The following is a 20161-nucleotide window of genomic DNA, read 5'->3' as shown; positions in this document are numbered from 1 at the left end:
ACTACATATACTAATATACTATAGTACACTTGCCATGTAAGCATGCACTTATTTCTTCTTTAAACAAAGATAAAGAAAAGTTGTCCCTGGACATTGCCTTAGAAACTAAAGGAGAACATCCATTGTTTACCTTCTTAGATGCCTTCAGATTCCTAGAAACAATGCAAACACAAGGTTTATATTGATATTAACCTACCAAATGTGTTAGGGTGCATTCACACGGAGGAAAATGGCGCTGAATTTGGTGTGGAATCCGCGTCAGATTCAGTGCTGAAAAAAAAGCCTCCCATTTACTTCAATGGGTTGCTAGTAGAGATGAGCGAACACTGTTCGGATCAGCCGATCCGAACAGCACACTCCCATAGAAATGAAAGGAAGCACCTGGCACGTACACTTTGCCGGCGGCCGGTCGCCATGCCAGGTGCTTCCATTCATTTCTATGGGAGCGTGCTGTTCGGATCGGCTGATCCGAACAGTGTTCGCTCATCTCTAGTTGCTAGAAGAAAAAGGAACCCATTGAAGTCAATGGGAGGCTTTTTTTTCAGTGCTGAATGTGACGCGGATTCCACACCAAATTCAGCACCATTTTCCTCTGCGTGAATGCACCCTGAGGCTAAGGCCTCACGTTACAGAAACACAGCTTTTTTTTGTTGCAGATTTTGTTGCGGTTTTTGAGCCAAAGCCAAGAATGTCTACAAAAGGAATGGGAGATATATATAAAGTTCTTATATACTTCTACCTTCTGCTCAGTCCACTTCTGGCTTTGGCTAAAAAAAAACGCAACAAAATCTGCAACAAAAAAAAACAGCATTTCTGCAACGTGGGACCTTAGCCTACAATGGCTATATGGACCACTTCTCCCATTCCAATGCTTCTTTAGTTCTCCGCCTGTCTCTGCGTTTCCTGGTCTCAGCCAATCACTGGCTACCGTTGGACAGCGATGCGATCAGTCCATGCAGGACTTTTCTCTTTGCCAATTTTTGGCTGAATTTGTTGCGGAGTCTCCAATGCAGATGTGAGCCTTACTCTGCTGCAGTTAATGCCCGTTGCTGTCTTCCTATGACAGAGGACAGCAATGGACATTTATAATGGTAACAGAGAAAAGAGAATCGTTAGGTTTGTCCTCTACAATTTATATTCCATTCTACAAAAGGTTTATTTGTAGCTATAAATTTTTGGAATAAAAAACCATTTTTAAACACCCACAATATTTGATGTATGACTTGAATCCTTCTTCTGGATCAACACCACAGTATATGTGTATCTTTTTAATGTCCTGGAATTCTAAAAATGTGGACTCTATTGTGTAGGTGTGAGAGTTTTCTCAAGGACCTTAGGAGACCCTATGCAATACTGTTACATCATTAAAACCTGGGCCAGCTTGTTAGATTCAGCTATGATATATAGGACAAATATGCCGGTGATAATATAGTCAGTAAAAGAGCTTTGCAAATATGCTGTCTGAATGTGTACAAATATAATACCATAATGTTCTGTGCAAAAGCCCTGCCATAATGTTCTGGTCAAATATGGTGCACAATATGCTGACAATCTGCTCACCATCTGCGCCAGTTCCAGCAGAACATTAATATTACCATTAATTAGATTTTACCAACCTGTAATTATATTAGATTATAAGTGTTATCACCAGGACGTAACTGTAGTGGATGCAGAGCCCTTCTAAACATATACCCCTATTTACACAATTGTAGACCACCACAAGTTGCACACAGATCCTTTTAGTCACATTAAAACAAATTGGGGGAATTTTTTTGACCGCTTTTTTTTATTTTGCAAGACGTTGTATTGTAAAGCATACCTGTGCACCTTACTACAGTTATAGCATCAGTATCACAACATGCGCGAGTCAATCCTATATACTATGCATAATAAAAGCATTGGCAAACATTTAGCTATTAAATAATACCTGTTGTTTCATTTGACTTTGCAGGATAAAGTGGTACATTATTTCTGATTATTTTATACCTTCCATATTTGTTACCAGTTTCCTCCTCCGCATGCTATAGATTACCTATCTATCTATAGCCATGCATATTTAGATATCAGGTCTCTTTGAGCTGGTGGGGAGTAACTAGGTACCACACACTGCTCACAGTAAGTACAGGAGAAGCTGCTCCACAATGGTTACTCTCTCACTCAGAAACAGCCTCAGGACCATGCAGGACATAGATAGAGAAGTACTGACCCGTACTGATGTGTGTAAAGTGTATTGTCTGTGATAAGAAGCTTCCATTCAGTGGACATCTTCTCGTAGCTCAGGGATTGGATTTTCCTTACTGTCAAATTACTTGCATGACTATAAAGTAAATTCATGAGCAAAGAAACAGTGATAATCCTTAGGGGTGCAGTGGAATCAACTGCATAGGGGTCCCCCCCTCTTCGCATAAAAAGACACCAGCAACATAAATGACACATGATAAGTTTGGGGTCCTGTTACAGACTTTGCATGAAAAGGGCTGTCCAGGACCTAGAAAGTTGGATACTAACGGTCAACTTTATCAGATCAGTTATGGCCAGGCACCCAAACTTGTTTTACCCATCAGAGGTTATAAATACTATACTTATACAGATGGAAGTAGCTCTGCTCTTATTCTAGTGAATTTCCCGATGCCACCATTACAGTGTAGGGTGCTCCATACACTGCATACAGCTTTATGTTTGGTGGATAAGTCATCAGTGTCCAATTTTGCTAGGTCCTGGACAACCCCTTTAAGGCACAGGAGCTCCATGTTATGTATCTGACGAACCTTAATAAATAAATAGAAAAAAGTTTCCATACACTTTAAAATGTAGATTCACAAAAACTTCTTCCAACTAAAACCTAAGTTAGGGGCAGTTCACACGGAGTAAACTGGCGCGCAATCTGGCACGTATACGTGTGTCAGAGTTTGCGCGCTCAAAAAAGATCCCATTGATTTCAATGCGGATTACGATTGTATAACGTGCATTATTACGCGCCGTATACAATCGTAACCAGCATTGAAATCAATGGGATCTTTTTTGAGCGCGCAAACTCTGACATGCGTATACGTGCCAGATTGCGCGCCAGTTTACTCCGTGTGAACTGCCCCTAAGGCTGCGTCCCCACGTTGCAGAAACACAGCTTTTTTCGTTGCAGATTTTGTTGCGGTTTTTTGAGCCAAAGTTAAAATGGCTACAAAAGGAATGGTAAATATAAAGGAAGTTCTTATACTTCTACCTTCTGCTCAATCTACTCCTGATTTTAGCTCAAAAAACCAAAATGTGCAACAAAAAAAAAGCTGCCTTTCCGCAACGTGAGGCTTCAGCCTAAAAGAGTATAATAAAGAATAACTAAATGTATTGTCTGGACATTCATATAAATAACTTAAAGAGATCCTATCATTGGATACCCTTTTACGGTGTTACGAGTGCTCCCATTGAAGTGAATGGGAAGTGTTCGACAGCCTGCCGTAGTGCCGGCGTGTACGGCTGTAATACACGCCCGGCGTTACTCCGTGTGAATGCTCCCTAACATGTAAGAATAGCCTTAAGGAAGGCTATTCTTCTCCTACCTTTAGATGTCTTCTCCGCGCTGCCGTTCGGTAGAAATCCAAGTTCTCTTCAATCTTCTAGGCCTCAGGCCTGCCAGCGTCCAGGACTCGTGCATGCCAGCGGCCACAAGAAAATGGTTGCTTACTCAGTAAGCTGTGTAAGCAGCCATTTTCTTGTGGCCGCTTACACAGCTTACTGAGTAAGCGGCCATTTTCTTGTGGCCGCGAGCATGAGCAGTCGGCTTTGCCCAAGGCCTAGAAGATTGAAACCCAGGACGGAAGAAGACACAAGGAGAGGGTGTTCCTGAAGAGGAGAGAGGTGTCGCTGGAGAGTTCTCTCGCAGTATTGGGGACGCCCCCAGTGCTGTTTGAGGGCTGGGGACTGGCCCTAGTGCTGCGAGAGAATTCATTTACATACCAAAGAAAACCCAGATTTGTATGGAACGGCAGCCCGGAGAGGACATCTAAAGGTAGGAGAAGAATAGCCTTTCTTAAGGCTATTCCTACGTGTTAGTCAGAAAAAAAGGGTATGCAATGGTAAGATCCCTTTAAAGGATAAAGGTCATACTCTGTAAGCAATGTGCTCTATGGCCTCCTATTTATACCCGATCCCTTTTGTGTAGTCCATGTAGGTAGAGAAGTCCCTAGATACAAAGAAGTATAGTTAACAGAAGACAATGTCATCATATAACTTTATTTATAAAGCATGTATGATTGATAGTACAATGATATCTTCATTGAGCGGGGAAGGTTTTCCCGTAATAAGAATCAGGACTATGAGAAATTTATTGGCGTTGACCCCTAAAATAGTCATCTGACTCTAAGCCACTTTTTATAGCAATGGACTTTATGGGCTGTCATAAAAGGGCACATGTTTGCTGATGGATTAGGAAAGCTATGGCACAGAATTTGAGATTTCATGTGGATTATTGTAATGTTCTTTCTGCTATGGGGAAAGATTACAGTAAGAACACTAATGTATCCCAGTAGGTGAACTTGTACTGTAATAAGTGCCTAACTATGCCAGGTAACAAGGCTGCCGCATGGAAAAAGAGAACTGTGCAAGAAAGAGACTGCCAGAGTGATTAGGGGAGCGCAGACGTACAAAGAAATTGTAGAGTATGGCTAGCTGTGTAGGGGCATAGCCCTTGAGACTTGCTGATGAGTGCCGTGTTTTGCTGTGCCTGTGCACTAACACATGTTCACACAGCATATCAGTAATTCCGAGGGACACCTGCTGGGTATCGGCCTCCTGTGGTCCATCTTCTAATCCCGCTCTCTTTCATTACAGCCAGCAAGAAGACTCCTCCACTGCCTTCCTGCATTTCCAGGTGTTCCCACCCTGTCTGACCTCAGTCCTCTCTTTAGACGAACAATATATTAATTTAACAAGTAACAATCTGGCACATAAAAATGGCAGATTTTAAGGCGAGACCGCAGCCGGCTGAGCCCTGTGAATTACGGCTGTAACGTGTTACACTGAAAAGTACAATAAGGATAATAGGGGGTTGATTTCGCTTTTTACAGTTTGTCTTCCTGAAGTAGTTTCAGTCACAACCCCCCAGAGATCAGTCACAAAATGTTTCATAGTCCTCAGAGAGCGGAGTCTTTTATGGAAAGCTGCAATTTGATGTGTGAAAGCTTCGGTTTATATGTTTATTTTTGCTTATTAAAGGGTCCTCGGTGGGGTTCGGGGATAAATGTAGGTCTCAAATAACCAAGAACATGTAGTGCTCACACTTCCCAATATGCAGGAAACTAAAATTTGATCCCTGGGAGCAGAGACATGGCTTTCCTCCAACAAGGGTAAACATTCTTCTTGCTAGTATTGTCCATGTATCTAAATACCTGGCCAAGGTAACGTGGTCTATTGGCATTCCCTTAGCTGTCAGCACCAGGGACAGAAGCCATAGTAGCCACTTCTCTTCACTTCCCATCCCCCAAAAAGTAAAATAAGCTCTGAAGCATTTGCATTAAAGGGGTTATCATAGATCTAGAAAGTTGGATACTGATGACCTATTTCCAACGCCACCATTATAGTATAGGGAGCTCCGTACACAGCATACAACTTCCTGACTGTATATCGTACTGGTGTAACCTGGAACAGAGCTGGTCGTATACCTGGTATACTGCGTCTGGTGGGCTGATCAATGGAGGGTCCAGGTGCCAGACCTCAACCAATCTCATACTGGTTCTCAGCACCAGGGACATAAGCCAAAGTAGCCACTTCTCTTCCACCCCCCAAAAATTAAAATAAGGTCAAACTCTGAAGATTTGGTCCACCATTTCACCATTCCCTGTTCTAGAAATATTAAACTTTAGATCAGTGTTTCTCAACCTTTTCAAGTTTTATTTAGGTGCCCCCAAAATAGGGATCAGTAATAAATGTCCACAATATAAGACTTTGTTGGAAAGACTAGCACAGCATGCAGCACTATTCTTCCCGTCAAAATGATGGACACCACCATGTACCATGACAGAATTTCACAGACCCCACCTTATTTTTATGGGGTCTGTGAGGAAAGGAGGGCAATGGACCCATCACATGAGGTCTATCATGTAATAGGGCCTTTTTTGTTGGCAGGAAGGGAGTAAAAAAATTTTAGTGACCACACCTCAACCCCTTTTTGTGCATGCCATGTCTCTTTTTGTGGTGCAGGCATTCCACCAGGTCTGGGCCAGGTACTCACTCTTCTGCGACTCTGGGCGGTGACCTCTTTTTCTGGGACCCTCCTGGATGTTCTGGGAAAGTTGTCATATATGAATAACTAGCTGGTACCCGCGACTTTGTCTGCGGTGATTGTAGAAGTGGGTATATACAGGGGTGGGTAAGGTTTTCGTAGTGTGTATAAGGGATGGGATATGAAATGTAAGTTTGTATCTTGTTTTTGCTGTAATTCAGAGAATACGTGAGACTTTTGTGTTGAAGTTAATTTGTATTTGAGCTGCTATATATACGGTGTTGTGAGAAACTTTACATAGTGACTTTGGGACAGAAGTATTTGAAGTTAACCCTTTCCCGTCGATGGCATTTTTTGATTTTCGTTTTTCATTTTTGACTCCCCTCCTTCTAAACCCCATAACTTTTTTATTTCTCCGCTCCCAGAGCCATATGAGGTCTTAATTTTTCCTGGGTCAAATTTTTCTTCATGATGCCACCATTATTTATTCTATATAATGTACTGGGAAGCAGGGAAAAAATTCAGAATGGGGTGGATTTGAAGAAAAAATCCATTTCTGCGACTTTCTTACAGGCTTTGGTTTTACGGCGTTCACTGTGCAACCAAAATGACATGTCCCCTGTATTCTGTGTTTCGGTACGATTCCGGGGATACCAAATTTATATGGTTTTATTTACATTTTGACCCCTTAAAAAAATCCAAAACTGTGTTAAAAATTTTTTTTTTTTGAAAAGTCGTCATATTCCGACAGTCGTAACTTTTTTATACGTCCGTGTACGGGGATGTATAGGGCGTCTTTTTTTGCAGGGTCGGGTGTACTTTTTAGTTCTACCATTTTTGGGAAATGTTATTGCTTTGATCACTTTTTATCAGAATCAAAAGAGTAAAAAAACGGTGGTTTGGCACTTTTGACCATTTTTCCCGCTACAGCGTTTACCGAACAGGAAAAATATTTGTATAGCTTTGTAGAGCAGGCGATTTTGGACGCGGGGATACCTAACTTGTATGTGTTTCACAGTTTTTAAATACTTTTATATGTGTTCTAGGGAAAGGGGGGTGATTTGAATTTTTAATCCTTTTTATTTGTTTTTATATTTTTTTTACTTTTTTTAAACTTTTTTTTTTGCATTTATTAGACCTCCTAGGGGTATTTACATGGGTGGGCGGTGTCGCGGATTGTCAGAGCGGTGGGGGTCGGCAAACATGGCTGCTCCAGAGCGTTAAAGAGAGCCTCCTGGAGTATCGTTAAGGTGAGGGGCAAAGTGGTAAAGTATATGTATATGTGATTGTGTGGGGTTAGGGGCTAGGCTGTAGAGGGGAATAGGAATTTTGTGGCTTGCTATGGTCCAAAGTGTGTGAGATTGCAGAGATGGTGGTGTGAGTTTGGGTTTTGTGTGGGTCCTGGCACAAACGTATGTGTGCTATTGTGACGAAAAGTAGCCTATTGCGCAATCCAGTGTAGTGACTATGTTTGTGGAAAATTTCAGCCAAATCGGTCGAGCGAGTTTTGCGTGATTGACTAACAAACATCCGAACACACAAACCCACAAACATCCAAACTCACAAACTTTCACATTTATAATATTAATAGGATACCTCCTTAGCGCCCAAGCACAGTATAATGCCCTCTTATCCCCATAAAGTTTCTCCTCAAAGCATAATGCCCCTCAGTGCCCCCATACACAATACACTGACAAAGGACGGCAGCCACACCATTCCTGTAACAGAGAACTACCCTATGAAGGACTCAAGAGAGGCACATTCTTAAGTTTCGCTGATCTCCAAGAGGTTTTCAAAAATAAAGGCAGGATGGAAAATGAGATCTGGAGCAGATTGAATGATGTGGGTCACGCCAGCACTTATACTTTGCACAAGTTTTTGATTCCAATGTCCTTAAATTTCACCTTGCAATCTGTAAACTCCAGATGGCGGGCTGGAAAATCATTACAGGCTGTCAGAGTCTAGTACACAGATAAAATAGATATTTTTGACACATTTACAGTGCACTTGCAGCCAAATGTCATGAACTTATGCTCAGGCCAATATTCTTATCTGTATGATAGAAAATATATGGATATATATACGTTGCAAGACAACATCTGAAAGGGCTAGAGCTTCCTCCTGGCAGCCCTGTCACCAGATATGACCATACTAGATCTCTATGCTCTTATGGAGACCAGTGTGGTCACCTGCTATAGAAGAAATGGAGTAAAAAACCCTCTCTAGAATAATCACTTTTGTATTTTTACATGATGGAACCTGAATATTTACGGAACACGAGCTGTAAAAAAAATTCCCCTTTAATTTTCCATCCAAACTGCTAACAAAGCTTTTACTTCACACGTCTTAACTTTGTTTCCCAAGTCTTCAAAAGTTTAAGAAAAACACACAGGCAAACGGGCACATCAAGGATGGCATGAGCCTGCCTACCAGCATCTGCTGCATCAGGAAGGGAGCGCAAAGTCTAACTTCAAAAGGATTCTACAAGTCTTTCATGTTTGGCTTTAATTGGTCGTGTAAAGGGAACCGTGATTAGTGCCGCCGTGATTGATACGGTATTTTCAGTGCGCAGCATTTTCTCTATGTATATATATCATTCTATATCCTGTACGGTGACTAACAAAGCAGCAGAAATTAACACTTTGCTGACTGCTGAGTAGGCAAACATGTCAGAAACCATAAACCAAGAATAGAGAATGGGGAAAGCGCTGTTTTATGGAAAAGGGGAACGTGGCTTCTAAAGGGTAAGTAAGACAAAGCTTATGTACATGACCACTGGCGTAACTACCGTCATAACAGCTGTAGCAGCCTGCGACCTTAGGGCTCGTTCACACGGAGTAAACGCAGCACGCAATGTGCTGTGTGTACGGGACGTTTGCGCTGCGATTTTGACGGTGCATGTTTGCGGTCGCGTTAGCGCCACGTTAACGCGCGTTTACACGGCACTAACGCGACCGCAAACATGCACCGACAAAATTGTGGCACAAACGTCCCGTACACGCAGCACATTGTGTGCCGCATTTACTCCGTGTGAACGAGCCTTTAGAGGGCACAATGGGCCCATTGCTGCTTTTTTTGTTTTTTTCAATATGTTGTTATCTGATGGAGCAACCCCAGCAGATAACAGGTCCTATATACTTAACGTTCCTGCTCATGGCCGCCTCCAATTCCTCTTCTACCCCATACATCCCATATCACGTCACTGACGCTGAACAGGGGCTTCCTGGAGGGCAGAAGAGGAAGCAGAGGCGGCCGTGAGCAGGAGCGGGGAAAAGTAAGTAAGGCTGCTGGGTAAACCCTGTGAGATTCGTCTTGCGAGATTAGCCTGGAGGTTTTGTTTGGACCCCAGTATATAATGATTGGAGGCCCAGTGGAGGTGAAAAACATAAAAAATAGTGTTACTCACCTCTCCTGGGCTCCGGGGCAACTCCCTGCTGTCTTTCGGCCTCTTTAGTGATGTCAAAGACATCATGTGGGTCAGGCTGGCATAATGACAAACCCACGTCATTGAAGATAGCAGAGAGTCGTGCCAGAGCCCAGGAGAGGTGTGTAACACTGTTTTTTATGGTTGATCACCCACCTGTGGCCTCCATTCATTATACTCAAGTGTCTAAAAAAAGACGCCAGAGTATAATAATAGCTCATGGGTGGTGAAATTTTTGCAATTTTGAATGAACACTGTAGGACTATTCCATCCAAGAGCAGGGGGAAGTGTTTCAAAAATATTAGAAATGAGTGTGTCAAGTATCTTAACTATGTATTAGACATAAATTGTGAATTTTTTCTATAAACTGGAGGGTCATTTCAATGAGAGTATCAGTCGTAACCTGTGGTTTTCGAGGCTACAATTCAGCAATTCAACGTACACTAATTCACTGTCCCATCTTCAGCTCTGTCAGTAATATGAAGTGACAACGACCATGCACAATAAACCACAGACCTGACTTTATTCTCTAATCCAAGACCCATTTCAGGTTCAGCTTCCTTGCCGAGAAATGAATCAATTTTTAATAACCTCCCTACTGACACCATCGTTACGAGAGCTCAGCATGCAGTACACTCCACCGGGCCCCGGATCGGACATCACCGAGGCAGCGTGGCAGAACCTTTTGCAGTGTTTACTCTTATTAAATTGATCGTGTCATGTTGTTTTCGGCATTGAGTGCCTGTAGACCTGCTGAGATCTCTTCCGCCTGCCAGTGTCTGAAATCCATCTTATGCGTAGTGTAGGAAAGACATTTGTTGTTGTCTCCCCTGACTTGTAGCCCCGACAGTCTAGGGACACCGCGTCATACAAACATACATCCCCCCGTATCCACTCGGACTTGGTTCTGTCCAATTATTTCTACGGGATGAAAAAGTTTCTTCACTGTAGAATTCCTAAACCAAGCCCTTTATCCTTGAGTAGGCTATAAAAAAAGATAATCCGGGATTTAGCCAAATATATTCACTGCTTAACATATTTTCCCGCTGCCAATTACTCTTGTGCATTATTAGCACTTAGATTGGTTTGCTCAGACCTGGCACGGATATTAAAATGTTCAGATTTGTGCAATGGGGAATTATACAACCTGCCGTTCTGGGGTGGATGGAATAAAAGGGACAGGAACGCACATTCATTCTATGGAACACAAAAATAATTGAAAAAATACCTTTGAATTTCTAAATCTGACATTTTTAATTTTCAGTGGCAGTTTCCAAGACTGTCAACCGATGGCCACCATGTTTCTGGGCGATTATGTCACCTTGATTTGCATATATGAGGGTAACAACCAGGGTAGCAGGCGTAGCAGCGGATATGGGGCCTGGTTTAACAATGGGGCTTGTTATGGTAAGGTACAGGTAAAATTAAATTTTTGCATTATTCATGTTCATGGGCCGTCACATTACCTCACTATGAAGTTACAGGTATCAATGTATTGTGACATCATTATATGATTTTTCTACCTGTGATGTCACAGGTACATGGAGGGATCTTTTGTGCGTCATGGTGTGCAGTATTTCTGCATTGTGAGGATAGGTTTACATCTGTGCTGCCAAAACATAGACTGTGATCGACCGCAAAAACAGCAGTTACCCACCGAAAGCGGCAGACCCCATAGACTATAATGGGCTCCATCGAGTGTCTGCTGTTTTTATACTGAAACCGGTGGAGAGAAAAGTCCTCCATACATCTCTGACAGTTTCTGCAGCGCTGTCTCCGGCTTTACATCACTGTTTAGTATTTGTACAGTAACATCACTGTACATTTTGCCTCAAGTTAGATCATCCTGTGCAATATTCTGTGAAATCACTGTGTGTATTAGCCGTATATTATTACATTACTGTGAACCCTATTCCTGTACTGTGACATCACTGTGTGCATTATCCCTGTACTGTGACATCACTGTGTGCATTATCCCTGTACTGTGACATCACTGTGTGCATTATCCCTGTACTGTGACATCACTGTGTGCATTATCCCTGTACTGTGACATCACTGTGTGCATTATCCCTGTACTGTGACATCACTGTGTGTATTATCCCTGTACTGTGACATCACTGTGTATATTATCCCTGTACTGTGACATCACTGTGTACATTATCCCTGTACTGTGACATCGCTGTGTGCATTATCCCTGTACTGTGACATCACTGTGTGTATTATCCTTGTACTGTGACATCACTGTGTGCATTATCCCTGTACTGTGACATCACTGTGTGTATTATCCCTGTACTGTGACATCACTGTGTGTATTATCCCTGTACTGTGACATCGCTGTGTGCATTATCCCTGTACTGTGACATCACTGTGTGTATTATCCTTGTACTGTGACATCACTGTGTGCATTATCCCTGTACTGTGACATCGCTGTGTGTATTATCCCTGTACTGTGACATCGCTGTGTGCATTATCCCTGTACTGTGACATCACTGTGTACATTATCCCTGTACTGTGACATCACTGTGTGTATTATCCCTGTACTGTGACATCACTGTGTGCATTATCCCTGTACTGTGACATCACTGTGTGTATTATCCCTGTACTGTGACATCACTGTGTATATTATCCCTGTACTGTGACATCGCTGTGTGCATTATGACTGTACTGTGACATCACTGTGTGTATTATCCCTGTACTGTGACATCACTGTGTATATTATCCCTGTACTGTGACATCGCTGTGTGCATTATGACTGTACTGTGACATCACTGTGTGTATTATCCCTGTACTGTGACATCACTGTGTGCATTATCCCTGTACTGTGACATCACTGTCTGTATTATCCCTGCACTGTGACATCACTGTGTGCATTAACCCTGTACTGTGACATCACTGTGTATTATCCCTGTACTGTGACATCACTGTGTGTATTATCCCTGTACTGTGACATCACTGTCTGTATTATCCCTGCACTGTGACATCACTGTCTGTATTATCCCTGTACTGTGACATCACTGTGTGTATTATCCCTGTACTGTGACATCACTGTGTGCATTATCCCTGTACTGTGACATCACTGTGTGCATTATCCCTGTACTGTGACATCACTGTGTGTATTATCCCTGTACTGTGACATCACTGTGTGTATTATCCCTGTACTGTGACATCACTGTGTGCATTATCCCTGTACTGTGATGTCACTGTGTGCATTATCCCTGTAATTTAACATAACTTTGTTATTCCTGTACTATGATACCACTGTCTGCATTATCCATGTACTATTACCTTACTGTGATCTCTATCCATACACCGTGACATCACTATTCATATTTTCACAATAATGTCAAATTTATATGATCATTTTTTCCTGTATAGTGGCATCACTGTGTTTGTTTGTTATCCCTGCACTCTGACATCACTATGTTTGTTATCCCTGCACTCTGACCTCACAGTGTTCATTATACATGAACCGTGACACCAATGTGTTTGTTATCGCTATACTGTGACATCACTGTGTATTATATCTGAACTGTGACATCAATGTGTTTGTTATCACAAGAATGTCATATTTATGTATATATTTCCATTTTTCCCGTACTGAGGCATCACTGTATGCATTATTCCTGTGCATTTGGAAGGACAATTTAGTACACTTTCTATATCCTGAACCGTCTGCTGAAGGTGGTTTTGGTGAAGTGAGGCCCAATTCCAAGTTTTGCTATTTTTCCCCATGATGCTTGTTGTGCCCTTCTTTCTATCGCTTCAGAGTTACATCACCCCTCCCATATTTGTACTGTGTTACTAGCTTGCCAGTCCTCACTGTAGATCTGGCATTTGATTCGTGCATCTGTTTAGTCAGATGAGCATGGTTATACAGTATATCCCATACAGATAAGGCAGTGTAACATAAACATAAGGAAACATTATTATCATGATTAAGGAATGCAGTTCTTCATCTCCTATAATACCTGTTATTTGAAGTGTTTTTCCTGGTTTATGCCTATGTTCCTGTGTTATATTTCCTGTTTATATATTATAGATTTACTTACATCTTCCTTCTTGTATCTCCGTATGTATGACTACTACATATAAGTATACACAAACAGGAAGGTATGTGGAGATAAATCGTCCTGAAAATAGCATGTGTGCAAATAAATGTAAAGTACGTTACAATAGCGTACAAGTGTACAATCCATATGGAACTGATGGCACATAAAAAGAGTCTTGAAGTCTGCGGCAGACAGTCAGATCATAATCAGGTTTTGTAACACAGCAGAGCGCTCTATAGGAGATTGCCAATTAGAAAAGAACAGCCAGTGTGCCAACCATTAGTATGTGATAGTGCCCTGTGGGTGCCCAAAATGTACGCAGTGGGTGCCAATGTCTCAATGAATACTTCCAAACATTCCGGATCGCCAAAGAGGGACACTTCACATAACTAATAGCCAAATCACAGCTTGACCAACAGCTATTAACCCCAGTGACAAGTGTATATTTTTCACCCCCTGGCATGGCTTGTCTTAAAGGGATTGTATCGACAATTTTTTTTATGTATTTATTAAGGCCAGATTGTGAAATATACACATTTTTTGTAATATGTTTTCGTATTCCTATTGTAGATTTTATTTTATTCAGTTTTCTGCCATCTTGCCTGAGCCTCCCCTCTGCTCATTTAACAATATTTAGTGATATGTTTTACAGCAGTCTCATGGCCATAGGTAACAATTGTCTGGTGCCGACTCATTGGGGTCTGAAGGCAAGTTTTATAGACACGGATGGATGGGGAGAAGATAAGTGAAATAATTTATTGTCAGTAGTGGATGCAATAAGGGTATGTAGAAAGGTGTTATCTTCTATTGTAATCCTGTCTGCGATGTAAATTGGGTGATTGTTGCAAAAGAACACATTCCAAACTGGTGACTGCTGGAAAGACAACGCCTACAAAATAGACAAGTGTCAGTCTATTATTAGGCTTAGTAACTAGAGTAAAAATTTCAGGATATAGTGGTTTTTAAAAAAATATAAAGAGTGACATGGAAAATTAAAAATAAAATCATGAAAAAAATCTTTACATGTATGTTCAACAGAAAAACTTGATTTAAAAAATCTCAATCATTTGGGTCAGTTTGGGGAGAGTCTGTCTGATAAATCAGCAGTTACCCGTGGATACTCTCAGACCCCATAGAATATAATGGGGTCTGTTGGGTGTCCTTTGGGTTTCCCCTACTTTCATACAGCAAATATCTGCGTGCAGGACTTTTCTTTTTGGCGATTTCTAGGGCGCAGTCTCCATCAGAGGCATTTACCACCAGCTCTTACAATTTCAACGCCAGTACATTTTAATAAAGTCCTCCCAATATGTATATTACCCCGGCTATAATGGTGCCATGTTATAATACATTTCCGTGTGTGAACTAGCCATGAATATGTAAGTATCTATGATCTATGACCCCATCCCCTGCCATATAACTCCGTCCATGCCATCACCTCCACATCATTGCACTACTTAGTAAACATGGGCCAGCCTGTCTTTCGTCAGCAACTTGGAAGCTGTTGTATTGACCTTGTCTAAATGCTTTCTCACCATTTTATGCTACTCTTTAATCCTCTGAATGAGTAATTGGCTGTTTTTTCCCAAAAGGCCAGGGTGCATTTAACACGAAAATAAAGAACCACTTTGCATTATGCTGAATTCACACTGCAGCGGACAGGATTATAGATGGAAAAGCACTTTTTTCCTCTTGTCCCGAGAGGTTAAGCACGAGGTGAGACCTTGGTTTGATTAAGGGTTGAGTGCCGAAGCCTTATAAATAAATACGTATTTGTATAAAATCACCACTGTGTGTACAGTGATATACGCCAATACCGGGCAGTGTGAGACGCCGAGATACCGGGCACATGTCATGTTATTGCTGCATACTAATGGATCTTATCCCTGGGACTGTCATCTGATCTATCTATCTATCTCCTATCTATCTATCTATCTATCTATCTATCTATCTATCTATCTATCTATCTCCTATCTATCTATCTATCTATCTATCTATCTCGCACTATCAATCAATCAATCAATCAATCAATCAATCACACTCTCTACCTGTCTATCTAGCACTAGGTTCACACCTGCATTTGGGTTTCCGTTTGGGGGGTCCACTTGGGGGTCCTGAAGGGAAATTTAATCTGAATAACAAAGCGGTTACCCATGGAAACCCACAGACCTGATAGAATATAAAGGGGTCCTTTGGGTTGTACCTAGTTTCCAGCTAAAGAGGGTGAAAAATGCAGAGAGAAAGGCGCTGTTTGCAGAACTTTTCTCTCCACATTTCTAAAGTGGAATGGGGAATGGAATCCCCAGCGGATCGGGCGCAGGTGTGAACCTGTCAATTAATAAAATTAAGTGAATGAACAAAAGAGAAATCTAAATCCCATCAATATTTGGTGTGACCACCATTTGGAGGAGGAGTCCTGGAAGTGATGATACGGCCCCCAAAGAGCCCTGATCTCAACATCATCCAGTCTGTCTAGGATTACATGGGAAGAAGATGCAAATCTATCTCCCAGGATGTTAATATAGGGAGACAGTGCTTCAGTCATGCAGCCCACTAGGGGACGCTCCCTTTAACATCATGCCTGACCTTCCCAGAAGCCTTTGCTGCAATGATGTGGGATTTTACCAAGTTAGTCTCTCAGCCGAGGACAGCTGTTTCGATCTGATTGGATCTCTTCAGCCCGGCGCAGAGAAGACAAACTTGACAAAGGTGAGAGACTTTAGACCAGGTTAAGGGGATATTGTCAGTCCTTAGGGAGAGACCACCATATAGGTGGTCTCATGGGAGAGAGATTTACATATTCTTCCCATGATCCCTCACAGTGGAGCGCAAATGGCTTGGTAAGTCTCCACACACCTATATGGTGGTCTCTCCCTAAGTTTTTTTTTTTTTTTCAATTTGACTTCAGCCAAACCTGAGATTTCATGAGTTCTCTACTCGGAAACCATTATTTTTCTGCACCTTTCCAACCTCGCAAATACAACAATCCCCTGAGGTTCGTCCAGCGCTAGTTGTAGATAATAGATTTATGGGGGTGTTGATACTATAATCGATTCTGATTGTCATATCTGGAGATGGAAAGGAATTATTTCTCCCCCATTATGGGACATTTGCCATTCACCTCAAAGTTTTTGCCTTCCTCTGAATGAATAACGTAAGATTATACTGTGTAGATTGGATTTTATGAAGCTGCATTTTTTGTCAGGTTTATCAATGATGTAACTTACTCATAGAAACACATCTACAACTTAATGTGGACACAACATGTCACCTCTTAGTGCTCGCGATGCTATGGAAACACGGAGCATCACAGGGATTTGCATAATTGTTGACAGAAGGTGGAAGCTGAACTTGAGACTGTTTACTACATTCTTGGAATAAATGCCTCGAATACAAGTAGTGAAAGTAATTAGAAATGTTTCAAAGCATTTCCTGAGATTTTCGCAACTCTCAAGCCAACTGTCACATGAATGACCTTATCTACTCTACATAGCCCAGCCCTGCTGGAGTCCTTACAGCACCTGTCCAGATGGCGGGGGCTTACAGTATATAACACCTGTTCTCTATGTCTGTTTGAACCCTCACAGTAAGGACTTCATAGGACGATACAGTCTTATCGGTGACAATAGGTCTTTATTAAAAATTCCACTCTTGCTATACGTTATATGTCTTCTCATACATTGCAGGCTGCTCTGTTCTGTTTAGAGATAAATCTCTCAGAGAAATGGCCTCATGGCTCACTATGTAGCTCTTATCTCATATCTTATCTTATTCTTATCACTTCAGCTTGAATGAGCCCTCAGAAGAACAGAGATAAGGGCTGCAGAGAGACAGGTCGCTTTGTGAACGGCACAGAGCAGCCTGCAATGTATGTGAATACATGCATGTAGCAAGACAATGGGAAAAACATTATAAAAGGTGTATTTTTGACCAAAATAAAATACAAGGGTATCCTTAAAGATGCAATACTAAAATTAATTGTATATCCTGTGTACAGGATTATAAAGATATGAGCTCTTACCTTTACAGACAGTGTGGTTCTCCGGTTCATATCCAGCTTTGCAAGTACATCTTCCTATAGGAACCATCCATTCCCCATCTCCATTGCAGTACAGTTTAATATGTACATCCACTTCCTCTGCATTTGGGATACAGGTCCCTCGTGATATCACCAATGATGTGCTCTCTGCCCCAGTCATGGTTTCAGGGAAGACTGCAAAATTCTGAACCACACTAGGGCACTTTTTGAAGAAGACACGGACGGAGAGGAGCGACATGCATGCTCCATAATCCTGGAAGGCTAAATAAAAGCCACTGCGAGTCAATGGGCCAAAACTACGAACCTCTGTGTTCACCTTCATCAGTCTGCCACCAAAGTCTACTTGTGAGAAACTCTCGTCGGCAGCTATGGTGTCCACTTTGAGATAAGGGGCATCATTCCAAAAGGCAGAGTCTTTGTTGGCAACATGAGAGTCTGTCTCATAATAATACAAGTTAAATGTCTCTTTACAAGAGCCTGGCACATTGGGGAGGCTACTACAGTCCCGCACAGTGAAACGCATTTCCACATAGACGCGTTGGGCATTTCGCCTTGGAATAAAGGTGGTGCGGAGCCAATTGTTTTGGTTAGGCCCAAAAACATTACACACTTGATATGTGCGGATAGTGTTGAGGTTTTCATCATAGCCACTTACTTCTTCCCACTGCAAGAAAAGAAGATTATAGTTATATATTCCATAAAATGTCTGTATACGTTTCAATATAATTTTACCACCAAATTGCGAATTTGTGATCATTGTGCTACACACCATGTCACCCCATATGGCACTAACATGTGAAGTGCTATAGGATGTAGTTAGAGATGAGTGAGTAGTATTCGATCGAATAGGTATTCGATCGAATACTACAGTATTCGAAATACTCGTACTCGATCGAATACTACTAGCTGTTCAAAGTTAAGATTCGATGCAGAACCAGCATTGATTGGCAGAATGCTATACATTGCCAATCAACGCTGGTTCTTCTCTTACCTTTAGAAGTCTTCTCCCTGCGCAGCGTCCCCGCGTCCTTTTCCGGCTCTGCATTCACTCTGCTTAGGCATCCGGCCTGGGCAGAGCCGACTGTGCATGTCCACGCTACAAGAAAATGGCCGCTTACACTGTAAGCGGACATTTTATGTAGCGCGGGCATGCGCAGTTGGCTCTGCCTAGGCCCGATGCCTAGCAGAGTGAATTCAAGGCCGGAAGAGGATGCGGGGAGGCTGCGCAGGGAGAAGAATCCAGCCCGACCCTCACTCATGGACTTGGTAAGTAGAATTTGATCGAATGTTGCGTACCCCTGAAACAAGCATTTCCCCCCATACACTATAATGGGGTTCGAAACCCGTTCGAACAGTGTGCGGCTATTCGATTCGGATTTCGAACCTCGAACATTTTAGTGTTCGCTCATCTCTAGATGTAGTATTTCCCTGCACAACCTAAGACTAGTAAGATATAACCATAGGCATAATGAGATGGAGCATGTTTAGGGTTGATCCCTAAAAAATCTATAAAAATCATGCAGCTCTGACTCTGGCCAGAATTCCAAATGATATGCTGAGACATCCTGTTTTCTGTAGGAGACAGATACTGACAGACTACTTTAGGATTAACAGCAAGAGTTAAAGTTGCAAGATTTTCAGGATTTTTTTTAAATATAGATAACATGCTAAATTAAAATAACACTGACAAAAATTCTTAAAAATGTATGCTTGTAACTTAAAAATGCAACTTAAACAATAGGTCTCTATTGAGTGATAAGTTCCCTTTAAAGGAAACTTCAGGGTAAATTCACACACGGCAGTTTTGTTGTGGCAATTTCTGTAACAAAAATCACTTCCATTTGTTTAAATTGAGTTGTTTTGCTGGCGAGCACATGAATTACTGAAAGCCCCATTATGATGGATAGCTGCATACAGTAAAAATTCTGCTGCTCATTTAATTCTTAAAAAGGACCTTTCACCATCTCCAAGTCCAGGTCTTTACATCTATTAATAGCTGCTGCTCCACTGATTCTGGCACAGTTGGAATGTTTTCTCTACCCCCACCATTTCCGAGCAATCAGTGCTGATAGTTTTGGTGCCTGATATACTGTTTAGGCTCTGTACTGTCAGGAGGGTGGGGTCACACAAGGGGTGTGGTTCTGAGCTCAGACACTGGCTGCCTCTGATTGGAGCTCTGAATCACACACCCCTGTCTGACACCGCCCATCTGACATTACAGAGCTTAAATGAGGCATCAAAACTACCTGCGGTTGTTACTCAGGAATGGATGAGGCGAAAATTCCAACTGTGCTGGAATCAGTGGAATGGCACCTATTTACAGATGCTATGAGGTGGTGAAAGGTCCGCTTTAAATTGTCTGTGCCATTAGACATGCTTATAAATTTTGCTAGTTTTGCTCCAGCTGAACTAATATGTTGGAATTGCCATTATCA

At 41.9% G+C, this 20161-nt stretch overlaps 1 protein-coding gene across 2 annotated transcripts in view; it reads right to left on the bottom strand.

The window, feature by feature from the left end:
• EPHB1 (EPH receptor B1) overlaps window positions 1-20161 on the bottom strand; it is a 289639-nt gene that overhangs the window by 135540 nt on the left and 133938 nt on the right. For both annotated transcript variants that reach the window (XR_012715343.1, XM_075269057.1), the window contains exon 3: window positions 17709-18390. Coding sequence is in view for 1 of the 2 variants with exons in the window: in XM_075269057.1 (XP_075125158.1) it covers window positions 17709-18390 (682 nt within the window). In the remaining variant the exon portion in view is untranslated. The remainder of the gene's footprint in view (window positions 1-17708; window positions 18391-20161) is intronic.

The sequence above is a fragment of the Leptodactylus fuscus genome, chromosome 3 (genome assembly GCF_031893055.1).
Source record: "Leptodactylus fuscus isolate aLepFus1 chromosome 3, aLepFus1.hap2, whole genome shotgun sequence".
NCBI classification, from domain to species: domain Eukaryota; kingdom Metazoa; phylum Chordata; class Amphibia; order Anura; family Leptodactylidae; genus Leptodactylus; species Leptodactylus fuscus.
Note: the sequence above shows the minus strand (reverse complement) of the source record. Positions and strands in the feature narration are given on the sequence as shown.